This window comes from Ceratotherium simum, chromosome 14 (assembly GCF_057802395.1).
Source record: "Ceratotherium simum simum isolate JZ-2026a chromosome 14, ASM5780239v1, whole genome shotgun sequence".
Classification (NCBI taxonomy): domain Eukaryota; kingdom Metazoa; phylum Chordata; class Mammalia; order Perissodactyla; family Rhinocerotidae; genus Ceratotherium; species Ceratotherium simum.
Window position 1 is genome coordinate 25,728,722 of NC_141913.1, and position 17,576 is coordinate 25,746,297.

Below are 17,576 nucleotides of genomic sequence, written 5' to 3' on the forward strand. Positions count from 1 at the left end.
ATACAATGGAGAAAGAAAAGCCTCTTCAATAAACAGCGCTGGGAAAACTGGACAGCCACTTGCAAAAGAATGAAAATAGACCAATATCTTACACCATACACAAAAATTAACTCAAAATGGATCAAAGACCTGAAGGTGAGACCTGAAACTATAAAACTCCTGGAGGAAAATATATGCAGTGCACCATTCATTATAAGTCATGAAGTGATCTTCTCGAATTCCATGTCTACTCAGACAAGGGAAACAAAAGAAAAAATAAACAAGTGGGACTTCATCAGATTAAAGAGCTTCTACAAGGCAAATGAAACCAGGATCAAAATGAATAGGGAACCGACCAGCTGGGCAAAAATATTTGCAAACCATATATTCCACAAGGGATTAATCTCCATAATATATAAAGAACTCACACAACTGAACAACAAAAAAACAACCAACCTGATCAAAAAATGGGCAGAGGAAATGAACAGACACTTCTCCAAAGAAGATATACAGATGGCCAATAGGCACATGAAAAGATCTTCAACATCACTAATCATCAGGGAAATGCAGATCAAAACCACACTAAGATATCGTCTTACACCCATTAGAATGGCTATAATCACCAAGACAAAAAACAACAAATGCTGGAGAGGCCGTGGAGAAATGGGAACACCAATTCACTGTTGGTGAGAATGCAAACTTGTGCAGCCGTTATGGAAAACAGTACGGGGATTCCTCAAAAAATTAAAAATAGAAGTACTTTATGATCCAGCTATCCCACTACTGGGTATCTACCCAATGAAATCAACAATCCAAAGAGGCTTATGCACCCCTATGTTCATCCCAGCATTATTCACTATAGCCAAGACATGGAAGCAACCCAAGTGTCCCTCAGATGATGAGTGGATAAAGAAGATGTGGTATGTATATATACACACACACATATATATGTGGGTGTATATATACATACTATGGAATACTACTCAGCCATGAAAAAGACAAAATTGTCCCATTTGCAACAACATGGATGGACCTGGAGGGTATTATGTTAAGTGAAATAAGCCAGAAAGAGAAAGACAAATACCACATGATTTCAATCATAACTGAAAGATAAACAAACACACGGACAGAGAGAACTGTTTAGTGGTTACCAGGGGCAAGGGGGGTGGAGGATAGGCACAAAGGGTGAGGGGAGGCATTTATGTTGGTGACTGACAAATGATAGTGTACAACTAACATTTCACAATAAAGAAGAAAAAGAGCAATTATACATAAAAAAAAAAGCAATGACAAATTTCCAAGACTGAATAAGCATAAGAGAAATTGAACATTAAGAGTTCACTATAAAATTCTCCAAGGCTAATTTTCTATTTATACAACTCAAAAGTAGCTGTAACAGAATTTACTCTTTCACAGCATCTTTGTCTTCATGTAAATCTGCGGAAAGTATTCCAGATTATTTGGTTCCTTAGACTGTTATATGATTTATCCTTATAGTTCAAATATTTGATGAATCCTTTAGATGTTGAAAATCCAAATTTTCTATGTTCAGAAAGTATTATATGTTAGTGGGAATGAGAAATTACACTGCAGGCTCTGCCGGGATCCCTGAAGCTGCCCTGCTTCATCAGGCCAAAAGGTGGCAGCATGTTCCAGGGAAACTCGCAAGAATCCTGTGATTGTTTTTCCTTGTGAATATTCAGACCTGCTGGACTGTGGAATACAGGGTAAACAAAAATCTATTTACTCTATTGTTTCCAGCCAATCTGTATTTCCAAAGCAGAAGAGGTCATTGTATGGTTTCAACCGTTTTACAACAAGATCAGCGTAGCCACTGTTGCTAATTATCACCTGCTTGTTAATTCACAACATGTGTAACACAACACAAACTAGCAAGGTTCCTGCCAAGCCAGAGAGGAGAGAGAGAAAGGAAAAAGGGAAACTTGGGAAGATAAATTGAAAAATGCTTGCGTCATCTGCAACATCTCTCATACACACATTTGATAACCTTTCAGTCTAATAAACACGATTAACATGTGATATATTTTTACTGTTTATAATACTAACCCTTTATATATAACTATATTATTAACATAGATACTAACAATTATAATACAATCAAATAACTACAAAAACTAGTGAGGATTTTTAGGTCAATTAATTTACTCATTCTTTGTACAAGTAAACACTTCAGTAAAAACAAAAGAATTGATCCCATGGCATAGTTACTTCTGTTTAGACTGACAGTCAACATCTTCACAAATTTTATTAGACCTGTAGGATGTTACTAGTATGCAATCCTTTTATAGACTAATAAAATTATGGTAAAATGTTGGACAAGTTAGATAAAAAAGATACACAGGGGGGCCGGCCCGGTTGCATAGCGGTTAAGTGCATGCGCTCCACTTCGTCGGCCCCGGGGTTCGAGGGTTCACATCCCAGGCACACACTGATGCACCGCGGGTCAAGCCATGCTGTGGTGGTGTCCCATATAAAGTAGAGGAAGATGGGCACAGATGTTAGCTCAGGGCCAATCTTCTTCAGCAAAAAGAGGAGGATTGGCATCGGATGTTAGCTCAGGGCTAATCTTCCTCACCAAAAAAAGATAAACAATTACTTTGAGTTTATTGAGTTTATTTTGTTTGGTTCAGTTAGATTCAGTCATTAGTGGAATTTCCTAAAATTAGGAAAATGTGTGTTTTCCTAATTTTATTTTATTCTGCTACATCGTCATGCTTACCTACACAAATTGTTAATTAATGCATCCTTGATTTTAAAGCTTTAAGAGATCCTGACATGCTCTCTATTTAAAGGGTTATTTTTTTGAGTCCTTATTTTCCATGCGGTTTCCTAGGAGACTGAGAAATCAGTTGCTATTTAAACACAAAATTGACTAGACTTGTTTAACTGCAAATAATTGACTGGAGACTTGTTTAAAATTACACAGGAGAAAAGCCACTAAGCTTAGAAATATGTCAAGTATGAGTCAGGTTATGACTTGGAATTTCAAATGAGCCCTGGAGACTTTTGTAGCATATCATTTTCCCCTGCACAGTCTCAGCTAGGACTCACTGTTGGCTCTGGCAGCACAGCACTGGAAGAAGTACCATCATTTAACATCATTCCAGGTATGCTATACAGTTCACTGAGCTGGTGAGGGCAAGACCAATTGTTAGATCTTTCCGTACCCCTGTTGTATGCAACCAGTCCAAGAATTTGTTAAATATTTGTCAAAGTGATGATGACAATGATGAGGATATTAGTTTGGTTTGATAAGAAACTGAACAAAGGAAATTTACCAGATTAAAAAACTAAATGGTTAACAAAAACTATGTTTTAAGGATGATTTCTAAAAATAAGTATTTTTAATTTTAAAAACAAATTAATAGAAGCTCAAACTACCCTGCTAGGTCCAAGGAATACTAACAAGAATAAGTCAAGAGGAGCAAATCATAATAGAGCCCTTCCTAGGGGGCTCAGGAAGGTTTCACAGGGAAAATAACATACTGAGGATTTCAACAAAGCAAAAAGGTCATCAAAGACAATAGTCAGAGCAAAGATACGGAAGTTGAACAGAGTAGGATGAGAGAAATAGCGTATCAGCTTTGGTGCGAGTACACAGGGGGATAATAGCTATGGGTCAGAAGGAGGAAGATGCTGAATGGCATGGGAAGGCTGTGCACCTTATATTCTGAGGACATAGCAAGGCAGCAAAGATTTATAAATAGGATGATTACATAATCAGATTCATGTTAAGACTCTGGCAGGAATCCGAAAGATGCATAGGAATAAGAAGGCAGATAGGAAGCAAGAAGATCAATTAAGAAGCTATTACAAGAAAGACAAAAAAAGGCCTGAATTTAAATAGTAGAAAAGAAGACAAATTTGAGCTATTTCAGATGATGATTCAAAAGGATCAGAGTTCAAAAATGACTAGTTTTTCCTCGTCCCTACACTGGCCCTAAAATTTCTGCTTAGTTATGACAGTATGAGGGGACAAAAGGCAAGTTAATAAAGTAAGACAATTATTCCATTATAATAATTCCACAATAATAACAATTCATTATTAGTACCATTATTATTAATAATAAGATTATAAATGGAGGAAAGTAATTGAAGTGGATTTGGCTGTGTAAATGTTGAAGCATTGGTGGACTATCCAGGTTAGATGTTCATAGAAGTTGGAAATTAAGATTTGGGGCTTGGTAGATGTAATATTGTGATATCATAAGAAATATATATTTGGTCTTCATCCTCAGTTCCTGGCACAGACTGAGCCCTTAACTTGTGGGGTCTATGCTACCTCTGGGTAGTTACTGTCAGAATTTAATTAAATGGTAGGACACCCAGTTGGTGTCCACAGAGAACTGCAGAATTGCTTGGTGTGGAAAACCCACACATTTGTGTTACGAGTAGAGAAAGAGTTTTCCTTTAATAGAGAAGTCAGAAACGGAAATACGAATTGGGGGATCATTTATGTATAAGCAGAAGAGTGAAATCACTCAGAGAAGGCGTATATACGCAGAAGAGAAGAGTGTTAAAGATGGGCTCGGCAGAAGCCTATATTAGGAAGTAGGTAGTAAAGAGGAGCTAGCTAGGCAAAGTATGGATGGAATGGTAGAGAAAAAATAGTGCCCTAGAAACTCAAAAAATGGATAGGCTGTCAACAGTGACAAATGCTAGAGTTCAGGAAGGATAAGGATTGAGAAGAAGCCATTGGATTTGGCAATTACAAGGTCACTATCTTTAAAGGTTCAACTTCAATGGAGTGGTAAGAGGAAACTGGATTGCATCAGGTTGAGTAATAAACAAGAAGTAAGTATGTATCCTTATCTCCATACCTCCATAATTTCCAAAAATTATACTTTAGTATAAAGGCAAATTATAGCTTTAAAATTTTTCTATATACTCTCTTTCAAAGGGGATGGTAATGTGCAGCACATTTAGAATGTGTAAAAATGTGAGAACTTTGGGCCAGCCCGGTGGTGTAGTGGTTGGGTTCATGTGCTCCACTTCAGCAGCCCGGGGTTCGCCAGTTCAGATCCTGGGCATGGATCTACACACTGCTCATCAAGCCATGCAGGGGTGGCACCCCACACACAAAATAGAGGAAGATTGGCACAAATGTTAGCTTAGGGCCAATCTTCCTCAGAAAAAAAAAAAAATGTGATAACTTTGGCTCTTGAAGAGGTGAGCACCAGCTGTCTAAAACGTCACTGAAAAGGACACCTCATCTCCCCAACGGCAATGTCCGAAATAGAGTTTTGTTTGTAATGTTTGTTTTTTATACTGTACTTAAAGCATAAACACAAAAAGTAGAGAGAGTAGTAAAGCACCACGCCCAGTGTGAAATAAATCTGGAAACTGCAAATCAAGGATAAAAACAGAGATACTCAAGAGATTCAAAGAAAGCAATATGTTGTCTTTAATATGCATTTTTTTACAAAATGTAATTAAATGGCATTCCTACATTAATCTTAACCCTAGTGTTCTTCGATTCATTTACTAAAAACAAACAAAAAAAATAGAGTTCCACTCCCGCCTTGACCTTAGAAGTAGATGGGACACTGGTTATGTTAAGGTGAACTCCAATTCAAACCCCTGTCAAATACTTTTTGGTATCCCCCAATAAGAGAGCAACAAAACTATTTTCAAAGGCAAATACGTCCTCTTACAAGAAGCCATCAACAAAGTGAAAGTATTCCTGTGTTTGACCCTATCTTCCTGGGGGAAGAGAAAACTAAAATTCAGCTGCCATAATTTCCCTTTTGAAGGGCAGTTTTGAAGGTATTTGTCAAAACAACCTATTAGGCTTGGCAACTAGCCAATCGGACAGTAAATACAGAAACCCAAAACCCAAGGAAACTAAATCTGGCCTTATTTGCTTTTCTGTGGTCAAGTGGCTCAATTTCTATGAGCCTATTTCAATGATGAAGACCATGAAGTACAGCACTGTTGAATGATACAGTAATTTAAGCAGTTGGACTTAACTGAATGAATAGCCTTACTCACCAATAACCAGTTTATGAACCAGGAAGTGACACTGAAGCTGCTGGCACCTTGATCGTGGACTTCCCAGCCTCCAGAACTGTAAGAAATAAATTTCTGTTGTTTATAAGCCACTGAGTCTATGGTATTTTTGTTACAGCAGCCCAAACGGACTAAGATACCACGTAAGTGGAAATTGTTGGCTAAGGTTCTTAAAAGGTAATCAGTTGCTATCCCACTGAGAATTTAAACCAAGTCCTAGAAATTAGCTATAAAACTCCAGTTTACATCTCTTGCAACTAAGTAATTGGTTTATATTTTTAAAATATGTACCATCTTATAAGGAATGATAGGAATTTGAATTTGTTTCCTAGTGTCTCATTTTCTTACCTATACAAGGGAATCAGATTACCTATTGAAGTAGATGCTGCTATTGTACACTCAACATTCATCTATCTATCCCTTTTTCTGCCTTTAACATTTCTGCCTTTTTAACACAACCCTAATTTTGTTCACTTTCCTCAGGTTGTGTCCTTAGGAGAGGCTGGTCCATCCTCAGCCCTGGCATATGAATCTCAATTGGCCTAAGCCCATCATGGAGGCCTTACACCTCCCTTACCAATGAGAGGGATGGACAGTTGAAGCAGCTTTTTGTTGTTGTTGTTGTTGTTGTTGTTGTTGTTTTGAGGAAGACTGGCCCTGAGTTAGCCAATCTTTCCTCTTTTTCTTTTTTCTCCCCAAAGCCCCAGTACATAGCTGTATATCCCAGTTGTAGGTCCTTCTATGTGGGACACTGCCTCAGCATGGCTTGATGAGCGGTGAGCAGCTCCACACCTGCAATCTGAACCGGCGAACCCTGGGCCACCTGAAGCAGAATGGGTGAACTTCATTGCTTCACCACTGGGCCAGCCCCCCTGAAGCAGTTTTAACTAATGAGATATAAGGGAAAATCTTCTAGGGGAAGACGTTTTCTTTAGTCTTAAAAAGGTGCAGAAGATAAGAGTGATTCCTTTTTCTGCTTCTGGATATCGTCTGTAATCGGGAACTGAGACAGCCATTTTAAGACCATAAGGGAAGACAGACTAGAGAACAAGCTAACACATTTAAAGATGACAGAGCAAAAAGAGGGAAGGGACCTGGGTCCTTGACAATATTGTCAAGCCACTGAATTAACCAACTCTGGGGATGGCCTTACGTCCACACATCTAGCTATGTGGCACAATAAAAAGGCTTAAACAATAAGGACATTTAGTAAAGTCTTCTATTCCTGCAGTTGAAAGCATTCCTTCTCTCTTTCAACAGTTCCACCCTTAAATAGTAGGCTTCTCAATATAACAAGGTGTGGTAGATTGAATGCAAAGATAACTGCCTAAATTTCCTCCTATGTTCAAGCTGCTCCTCCTATTAAAAGCTGGCGTCTATTTCCCCTTCCCATGAGTCTAGTCCTTTTGCCAATAGAATACAGCAGAAGCAATATAATGCCAGTTCCAGACCTAGGCCTTAAGAGAACTAGTATCTTCCTTTCCTGCGTCACTCTTTTGGAAGCCAGGCACCATGTAAATAAGCTTAATTTAAACTTCTGAATGATGAGAGGCTACAGGAGAGAGGCTTTATGGAGGAGAAGCAAGTAACTCCAGCCAAAAGGCAGCACCAAGACCACAACACTGTGGGTGAAGCCAGAGATGTTCCCCTCCCGGTTAAGCCAAGCTAGCAGATACCTCATAAAGCATGGACTAGCCATCTGCGATAAGCCCTGTCTGAATTCCTGACCACTGACCACTGCTCCAGAATCGTGAGCAATAAAACACCTTGTTTTTAGTCACTGAATCTTACAGCTGTTTGTTATGCAGCAACAGATAACTGAAACACAAGGTAATACTGTTTGTTTCCTTGCTTTGTAAAATTGCTACAGTGATAAAAAATTATTGAGTATGTCCCTCTGAATGCTAATGAATATTTTTTTCCAAAGATGTGTTTTCATTGTCTCAGCTCACAAAAGAGAATTTGTTTCTACGTATGAATCACCTTGTACTAACATTTTAAACATAATTAAATTCAAATAAAAGGGGAAATACTTGTAACACATGAGAGTTGATATCCTTAGCAAGTAAAAAACTCTCGCAAATATAAAAGAATAATAGTAACACCTCAATTTAAAAAATGGGAAAAGCCATTTCTTTCAAGAACCATAAATGGTCAATAAACATGAGAGAGAAATATCGTAACCTCAAGCTCACTAATTTAAAAGAAATTCAAGTTAAAACAACATGAAGCATCATTTTTCACCTACTAAATGGCCAAAGAAAAACGTAAACACTAAGACTAATGCCAGCTAGGTTACAGTGAAACACGGGGAAACTCGGCGTTAGAAGCGCCGAGTCTGGGACACCAGAGCCTCCTTGAACTATGGCGGCTTTGGCGTCTTTCTGGTCACGAGCTGCTTGACTTTGGGCAGTGTCCATGGCTGTAAAATGGGCATGATATAGCTACCGCACAGAGCTGTTCAAACGCTCACATGATATGCATACGGAAGAGCAATGTAAGTGGTTATTACTTTTTGTTCAGCCCGTTCATCCACGCGTTTGCTTTTGTCGGAGATCCTGGAAACGCACTGGAATTACAGGAAAACCTGAATACTTTTCTGGAAAATTGGAGGTGAGATGAATCGGGAGTGTCGTAGCACCAAGTATGGTGGCTGGCGGTGGAAGAAGGTCTGGGCAGGAGGCGGCTAGGGCGGGGAGCGGCGCCCTCCCAGGTGAGGCGGCCTTTCTGAAGGCCCCCAGCTTCCCCTCTCACCCTCTCCCCGGCTTCCACGCTCTGCAGGGCGGGCGGCCAAAGAGGGAAGGCGGTGGGAAGAGCAGGGTGCACGCTGATTGGCTGCCTGTGAGCACGGGGCGGGGCTGACGGAGGCTCGGAAGGGGGCGGGAGCGGAAGGCGCGGGCGTGCACTTCCGGTCTTTGTGGCTCGACGTTCCAGGTCGGGGGCCAGCTCCCAGCCGGCTCCAGGGTGAGGGACGCGGGCCCGAGGCGGAGGGAGGGTGGGGGGGACGTGCGGCCCCGGCGGCGGGCGCGAGGTGGAGGAGCCCCGCTCCTCGGCCTGCCCATCCGCGAGTCGCGCCTCTTTGTCCGGGCGTCGTCCCCGAGCGTCCTGTGGACGCGGAGGAGGCCAGCACTCAAGCCCCTGCTTTCCAGCAGAAAGGGCAGTTATTCCCCCACCCCGTGACTTCGCAAATGCTTTGGTTTAACCAGGGTGTAAAAATAGAAAGGCTAGTGCGGCGGGGCTGGTTAATAAACCACAGATTTGTAGCCTAAGTGTTCTAATCTCTAAAGTAAACTGTAGTGATAGGGTTAAATTTTACTGTTTTGTTCACCCGATTCAAGGGCATACCCTCCTATCGATATTCCCCCGTCCTAAAATAAGATCGTATTTGATCTATATCACAAAATTTAATACATAATTATTTGTTGCCATATTTCACTTTTAAAAATGTGTACTCCTGTATATTCTAAGCTTTTTGAGAACTGATATTGACCTTTTTTGCTGCTTTTGTATCTGCACGATATCTGACATGTTTTTGAGCACATTGTAAACATTTAACAAATGCTTTTTGGTTGATTCCTCAGTAGACTCATTTATTCACAATCAAAAACCTTAGTATCCTAATACCCAGCTGACGACAGAGCCCATAGTAAATGCATGGGTGTTTGTTGAGGAAATACAGTGAATACTAAATTTGATCAAATGGCAAATATCCAATGATATTTTATTTAAATCAACTCATGCTTAATAAGAATTTTTTAAATATTTTATTACTACCTTAAATGAAAACATTATTTGCCATAGATACAAAGTAACTAAAAATAAATTTTTAAAAATGAGCATTATTAAATCTTAGCTAGATATTGTTACCCTTTGAAGTCTGAGGCTATACTTTATTAAAAAGGGAGTTCTGCAAGTTTTACAGACATGTTAAAGACAGATTTTTCTCCCTGATGCATCCAGGATTGAAAGAGAATTGAAAAGGAAATTTCTCAGTATGTGATTCATGTTAATATTGAATTCTTTTCCTTCTAAAATAATTTCTTACAGCATTAGTGGTAGGAATTCTACAAAATGGGAGACAGTGAATAGGTGAGTAATTTTTAGTTAGTTACAGTCTCAAACCTGCTCTCCCTTTCAGTATGTTACTGGGATGACTGATCTTTATTATTATAAATTATTAGAGATTTTTTTCACTGTTAAGTTAACAATGCTTTCATATCCTTCAGGAAAGAAGAAGTTACTCAAAGAAACTCTGAAGTACAGTACCCAGTTGTAGTGAGCTTTTTGCTAATCTGTTTCAGCCCAGAATGGCTGTGGAATCCAGAGCAGTTTCAACCCTGATACCTCAGAATCCTCAGGAACAAGAACTAATATTAGTGAAAGCAGAAGAAAGCCTTTCCTGGGGTCAGAAATTTAAACAGAATGGGAGTACCCGATCCTGCCAAGAATTGTTTCGGCAGCAATTCAGGAAGTTTTGCTACCAGGAGACACCTGGGCCCCGGGAGGCTTTGGGCCGACTCCAGGAGCTTTGCTATCAATGGCTCATGCCTGAGTTGCACACAAAGGAGCAGATCCTGGAGCTGCTGGTGCTGGAGCAGTTCCTGAGCATCCTGCCTGAGGAGCTGCAGATCTGGGTTCAGCAACATAGTCCAAGAAGCGGCGAGGAAGCTGTGACTCTTTTGGAGGATTTGGAGAGGGAATTTGATGATCCAGGGCAGCAGGTGGGAATAGGGAGATGTTTTATGTTGTGGGAAAAGGGATCCAGAGACTGGAGCGTGTGGCATCATCAAAACAGTAGGAAGAAAATTTGTTTGTCTCTACTGAACCATAATCCTGAAGTGGCTATTAAAGTCATCCCTATCTCTATGCTGAAATAGTTCTTTTTTTTCCTGTCACTCATCCCTGGGGATGTCTTCGTTAACCTCTGAGATTTTTACTAAGCAGTTTCCCTAGGGATTTCCTCACAAAACTAACCATATTTTACTGATTTCAGGTCCCATCTAGTCCACAGGGACCAGCAGTGCCATGGAAGGATTTGACATGTCTTGGAGCATCCCAAGAGTTAACAAACATCCAACTCCAGCCTTTAAAGACACAACTGAAACCCTGCGAGCCTTGCCTTTCCCCCAAAAGTGGTAAGAAAGGGAAACTCATCTGGGAACTGTTATCACTTAGGCCTCTAGTTTTGAGCATACAGAATTAATTGCATTTTACAAACATGCCGTATGTGAGCTTCACCTTTATTATTCTAGACCAGAGGTGCTCACTTTAGCAGCTTTGTATTCAGCAACCCTCATGAATTGCAGTCAGCCCTCCTTCTGTCAGTTTCCCTGTCATTTATTCACATACTCCTTCATTATGTAATTTAATAGGTATTAATACATGTCAGGTACTGGGGTAGGCACTGGGTCTCTATCTTCAAGGAACTTTCAGGTCTAGATGGGGTGGTGGACAAGCAAAAAGGCAATTGCAATATAGTGTAGTAAATTATAGAATAAAAGTAGGCACTGGATGCTCTGGGGCACATATAAAGGTACCTAACCCAACCATAGACGTTCAAGGAATACTTCCTGGAGGAAGAGATATCTAAGCTAAGACTTGGACTATGAGTAGGAGAAAGCCAGGTAAATCAGTGGGAGGAGGAGTGTACTAAGCTAAAGGGAAAAACTGTTTTTCTACTTACAACACTTCTGACACTGGCTGTGTGAGGTTTTCCCTCACTAACTACCCAAAATTAACACAGACCCCACAGGTTAAAGGTTCAGTCCACAAGACTGCCCCCCACTTCAGATGCCAATTGCAAGTAGTAAGTCCCCAGGTTACCCATACTTCTGTCCAATTTGGCTACAAATCAGGTTCCACAACCCCCTCCTCATGTTTCATAATTTTCGATTTCAGCTCACAGAACTTAGGGAAACACCTTACTTACTATTACCGTCATATTAGAAAGGATACAAATGAACAGCTAGATGAAGAGGTATATAGGGCTAGGTCCAGAAGGGTCCTAAGCACAGGAGCTTCTGTCCCTGTGGAGTTTAGGGTGTGTCACTCTCCTGACACTTGGATGCATTCACCATCCCAGAAGCTCCCGTTCAGACCCTTTGTTTAGGGTTTTTATGGAGGTTTCATTATGTAGGCATGATTGATTAAATCATTGGTCATTGGCAATTGTCTAGCTCAATCTGCAGCCCCTATCTGGAGGTCAGAGAGTGGGGCTATAAGTTCCAACTCTCTAATTACATGGTTGGTTCCTTTGGCAGCCAGCCCCCATCCACCAAGAGTCACCTCATTAGCATAAACTCAGGTATGGTTGATAAGGGCTTATTATGAATAACAAAAGACACTCCTCTCACCCCTACCACTTAGGAAATGCCAGTGGTTTTAGAAACTGTGTGCCAAGAACTGGGGATGAAGACCAACTATATATTTCCTGTATTACAGTATCACACAAGCCAAGGCTACAAAGCCCTGAAGGTGAGAGAATACAACCCATTCTGGGAATTGCAAGTAGTTCAATTTGACTTGAATAGAGAATTCATAGGGGAGAGGTGGTAAGAGATGAACTAGAGAGGAAAATGGGACCCAGGTTGTGAAAACTTGTGTCATCCTCATTAGTTCGTACAGTGCAGTGGGGTACAGTTGAAGAGTTTTAGACAAGTGAGTGACATGATTGGAGTTGTGTTGTAGAGGTGCAGAGTCGAGAATGGATTTGAGGAAGGCCAGCATAGAGTCCTGTTAGAGAGTGTTGTAAACCAAGTGGCCACAATGTATTATAGTGAGAGATAGGGAAGATCAAAGCTGACTTCTGTTCATCAGCACTTAAATTGCATTGCAGTAGCTGGTAATTCTTAAAAGTGGAGCATGTGGGAGAGGAGTTGAGGGTAACACTCAGGTTTCAGTCTTGAACAACCTGGTTAATGGTGGGACTATTCGTATAAATGGGAAAACATAAGGGAAAAATACACATCTGATGATGTGTTTAGTTTGGGACATTTTGGTGCTTGTGAAATAGTCACAAGGAATATGCCCAATTAGCAGTTGGATATAAGCATCTAGAGCTTAATAGAGAGACCTGGGGATCTGGGGAGACATTTGCTTATAACATAAGTAGTGATTGAAGCCTAGGAGACAGAAGAGAGTTTGTAAGGTGAGGATACATGAGAGCCCAGAAGAGAATCTGGAGAAACTCATGTTTGAGTGATTAGCTTTGAATCTAAGAAGGAACTGCCACAGAAATCAGACTAATATAGCTGGAAGAGAACATCTCTAGAAGGAAGGTGTGGTCCCCAGTATCAGTGCTGCAGAGAGGCCAACTAAGTAAGATCCAGAAAGTATCCATTGGATTAAGCAGCTATGAAGTTGGTGACCTTGATGATAGTAGTATCAGTGGAGGAGGGTTGGGGGGACAAGGGTAAGGCAGAAACTGGATTGCAGAATAGGGATGAGTACAGACAACCCTTTCAAGAAGCTTTACGCTGAATGGGAGTGAGTGAGGTTGCATGAGGGAGATGTGTAGGCAAGGAGCTTGATTTAAACAGATGAAGAAAACTTGAGCATATTTAAATGCTGATGAACAGGCATCAGTGGAGAAAGAGGCTGACAATACTAGGAGAGGAATAGTAGGTAATTGATCAATTGAGTCTCAGAGGAGCCAGGAAAGGATGAAATTCAAAGTGTAGATGTAGGCCTTAGTATTAGGAGGAGGGACCCTATTATGGCCAGTTAAAGAAAAGATACATGTGGACAGTGACATCTTTTGTGGGTAGAAGCTTCTATTTTCTCTCACATAGAAAGTGAATATTGAGAGTGACTGGAGAAATAGAAAATCTGTTTTGCTATTATCATTTCAGATTCTGAGAACAATGAATCAGTGACGAAGGACAGCTCGGGAGAAAAATCACAAGGACTTCCCCAGGAACCTTTTGGAGCAGTTAGTGAACACGAAAGCAGTTTAAAGTGGCAGCAAGGAAGTGCTGCAGGGGACAGATTAAGAAGATCCCCTTCCCAAGGGGGCAGTTTTAGTCAAGTAATCTTCGCACATAAATCTCTAGGAAAGAGAGACCATCATGATGAGTCTCAGAGAAGCTCAATTCTAAGTACAAACTCTATAATGTATCAGAAAGTTCCTACAGAAGAGAGACCTTATAGATGTGATGTATGTGGGCACAGCTTCAAACAACATTCCTCTCTAACACAACATCAGAGAATCCATACCGGAGAAAAGCCCTATAAATGTAACCAGTGTGGGAAGGCCTTTAGTTTGAGGTCATATCTTATTATTCATCAGAGAATTCATAGTGGTGAGAAGGCATATGAATGTAGTGAATGTGGGAAAGCCTTCAATCAGAGCTCAGCCCTCATTAGACATCGGAAGATTCATACTGGTGAGAAAGCTTGCAAATGTAATGAATGTGGCAAAGCATTCAGTCAAAGTTCATATCTCATTATACATCAAAGAATTCACACTGGTGAAAAACCCTATGAGTGTAATGAGTGTGGGAAAACCTTTAGCCAAAGCTCAAAGCTTATTAGACACCAGCGAATTCATACAGGAGAGAGACCTTATGAATGTAACGAATGTGGAAAAGCTTTCAGGCAGAGCTCAGAGCTGATTACCCATCAGAGAATACATAGCGGAGAGAAACCCTATGAATGTAATGAGTGTGGAAAAGCCTTCAGTTTGAGCTCAAACCTCATCCGACACCAGAGAATTCATAGTGGAGAGGAACCTTATCAGTGTACTGAATGTGGCAGAACCTTCAAAAGGAGCTCAGCCCTTGTTCAGCATCAGAGAATCCATTCTGGAGATGAAGCCTATATATGTAATGAATGTGGAAAGGCTTTCAGGCATAGATCAGTCCTTATGCGCCATCAGAGAGTCCACGCTGTAAAGTGACTTGTGAATACAATGAATATTGTAAATACTTCAGTCAGATTTATATCTTTGTTAGTCAAAAGGGTTTACTTTGGAGCAAGACTCCATAAAACTACTAGGTCTTGAGTCAGTCTAAGTTGCTTTGTGCAGCACTTCCCAATGCTAATGCCAATTGTCCCTTGAAAGCTTTTCCTGTGACTATTCAGAACAGCAGATGGGAGAATCATTGCTTCCAGCTTTTCTCTTACCATTAGGAATACTCAGGAAATATGAAAAATGGGACTGTAGCATCGAAACCTCATTTTCCATAAGAATGTCATGAAGAAGGTCCAACAACCCAGGCTCTGTCACTGCATCTTATTGTCAGTGTGCCAAGTTTGTGGGATGGTATGGACAGTGTAGGGGACATTTTGTCCCAGGAACTCAAAAATTTTACTGACCAATTAAGAACAGTGACAGGGCAGCAAGACATGAGGAAACGGTTTTATCAGTAATTTCTTGAGCCCAGGGCAGGCCAGAAATGAGGTAGAAAAAAGAATACAAATTAATTTATCCAAGTTATTTTTTTGAGTACTTAGTGCCTGCTTTGTGCCAAGCACTAGGAATACAATGGAAAACATAATCTCTGCAGTTTAATGGGCAAGGCAAACAGGCAGTGACACTGGAATGATCAGTGCTATGTGACATGGAGTACCTGACCCAACCTTGGATTAGGGAAGGCTTCTGAGAAGAATGATCTGAAGGATAAGTAGGAGTTAGCCAAGGAGGTAGGCAGGCCAGGGAACATTGTTCCCAGTAGAGGGAACAACAAAGGCCAGGAAGAAAGTCTGGCACGTCTGGAAGTTAAAGTAAATGGCTGCTTTGTGTGGAGCATTCCTGTTGAGTTCCTTTAAAGTGGAGTCATGTCTGTAAGAGAAGCTCATTTCCTTGCCCAGTCTACAAGCTAGGCTAGAACCTCCATGGGGGTAGGGATAGGGGGTGAGAAAGAGCCCAGGCTAGAGATGAAGAGTCTGTTAGAGTTCTAAGTCTCCCTCTTACAGACATAAGGACTCCTTTGGTTCTTAAGACAGTATCAGGGCTGCTGTCAGATTCCTCCTCACTCCCAAGGCTCTGGGTCAGAAGTTGCTATGGCTGCCGTATCATTGTTTCTGGGGCTGTACCCCACAGTTCCTAGTATATTCCTTTGGGCTCATGTGGTCAAAAATATTTGGTGCTGGGTTTGTGACTGTTATTCTCCAGGCACCTTGCACATGTTCAGTTTTGTCTTATATCAGCAGTGTTTCAGTCTTGTGAATTTTGTTAAAGATAATGCTAAATGGAAGTGACCACAGAAAATAACAGTCATGGCCCATTCAGAGACTACCTTCTGAAGGACCCAGTGGGAAAAGTATCCTTAGACTGGTGCTTCTGAGTGCAAGGTGGAAACATGTGTAGGTTAGTCAGCAGCAGAAAAACTTATTCAAAATACCTAATGGGTTGGAGTTATAACACACTTTACCAAAAAAATAAATTATGGAAATCTAGAATCTTGTGCATAGGAAAAGAATTTTCTTGAAGATAAAAAGAAGTAATGCTCCTGTTGGGCATGTACTAACCAGTAAGAATGGCAGAAGAGCTAATGTCTGTGCTTGGAGAGAGTGTGAAAAAAGAAAGGGATCATTCAGAAAAGATGGTAAAATGTAACAAAATAAGGCAGTAAGAGCTGTTCAACTGTTATTTTCCTCTATCCACAGAGAAAGACCCAAACAAAGTGAAAAGGGTAGGCCAAACATTAAGTAGTAATTGACACAACATATTACAAAAGGGATGCTTTCTATAGAGTTCTTGCATTTATAGATAAGAAAGTAATAAGTAGTTGCTAAGGGCTTTGTATATATGTGTTGGTTATCTCACTACAGCCCATTTTGCAGATGAGGAATTGAAGGCTTAGGGTCATGGCTTACTCAATGTCATATAGCTAAAAAGTGGTGAGGTCAGACTTTGAAGCCGGTAGGAATCCAGAACCCTCTGGAGCCACTTCTCTATACTGTCTCCCCATGAAAAAGTCCCAATAGGAAAAATGGCACTTAAGTAGGCAAATCACAAAAGAAGAAATGCCAATGGACAATAAATGTTCAGCCTTGCTAGAATTAAAGATGTGTATTAGAGCAAGAGTTGAGATGGCACTTTTTTTCCCTCATAAAGTTAACAAAGATTCAGGGAAATTGGGACACTAATGCTGCTGGTGAGATGTGAATAGATACTATCTGGCAATCAATACCAGAAGCCTTAAGCATTGCCTTTTGACTTTAAAATTCTATCTGGAACTGTATGCTTCAGAAACCATCATGAATGTATACAAAGTCTTAAAAGCTGTTAAAAGTGATGTTGATTAATATTGAAAGATGACAAAGCATTCATAAGTAAAAATTTAAGATGATATGTACAATATGATTCCATGTAAAAAATATATTTATGCATTAAAAATACTGGAAATATATAATTTCAAAGTGCTATACTGCTTATCTTGTGATAAGATTAGAGGTGATTTAATTTTTTCTATGTTTACCAAATTTTCCTACAATATTTAAAACTTCTAAAATTAGAGAAAAAGTTAAAAAGGGAATGGAAGCCCACGATAGTCAGCAAATATTAAGAAAAGCACATGCTGGGGCCAGCCTGGCGGCATAGTGGTTAAGTTCGCATGCTCTGC

General features: G+C 40.4%; 1 protein-coding gene across 2 annotated transcripts; it reads left to right on the top strand.

The window, feature by feature from the left end:
• The first annotated feature begins 9,071 nt into the window (after positions 1–9,071).
• ZNF397 (zinc finger protein 397) lies at positions 9,072–17,408 on the top strand. 2 transcript variants are annotated; one of them, XM_087439134.1, is made up of 4 exons: positions 9,075–10,730; positions 11,003–11,144; positions 12,376–12,483; positions 13,860–17,408. In XM_087439134.1, exons 1-4 carry the CDS (start codon positions 10,317–10,319, stop codon positions 14,903–14,905), a joined length of 1,710 nt encoding a protein of 569 aa, XP_087295260.1. In that variant the 5' UTR covers positions 9,075–10,316; the 3' UTR covers positions 14,906–17,408. The 2 variants fall into 2 exon arrangements, with proteins under 2 accessions (XP_087295261.1, XP_087295260.1); XM_087439135.1 differs by lacking the exon at positions 12,376–12,483 and having other exon boundaries at positions 9,072–10,730.
• Positions 17,409–17,576: the final 168 nt, after the last annotated feature.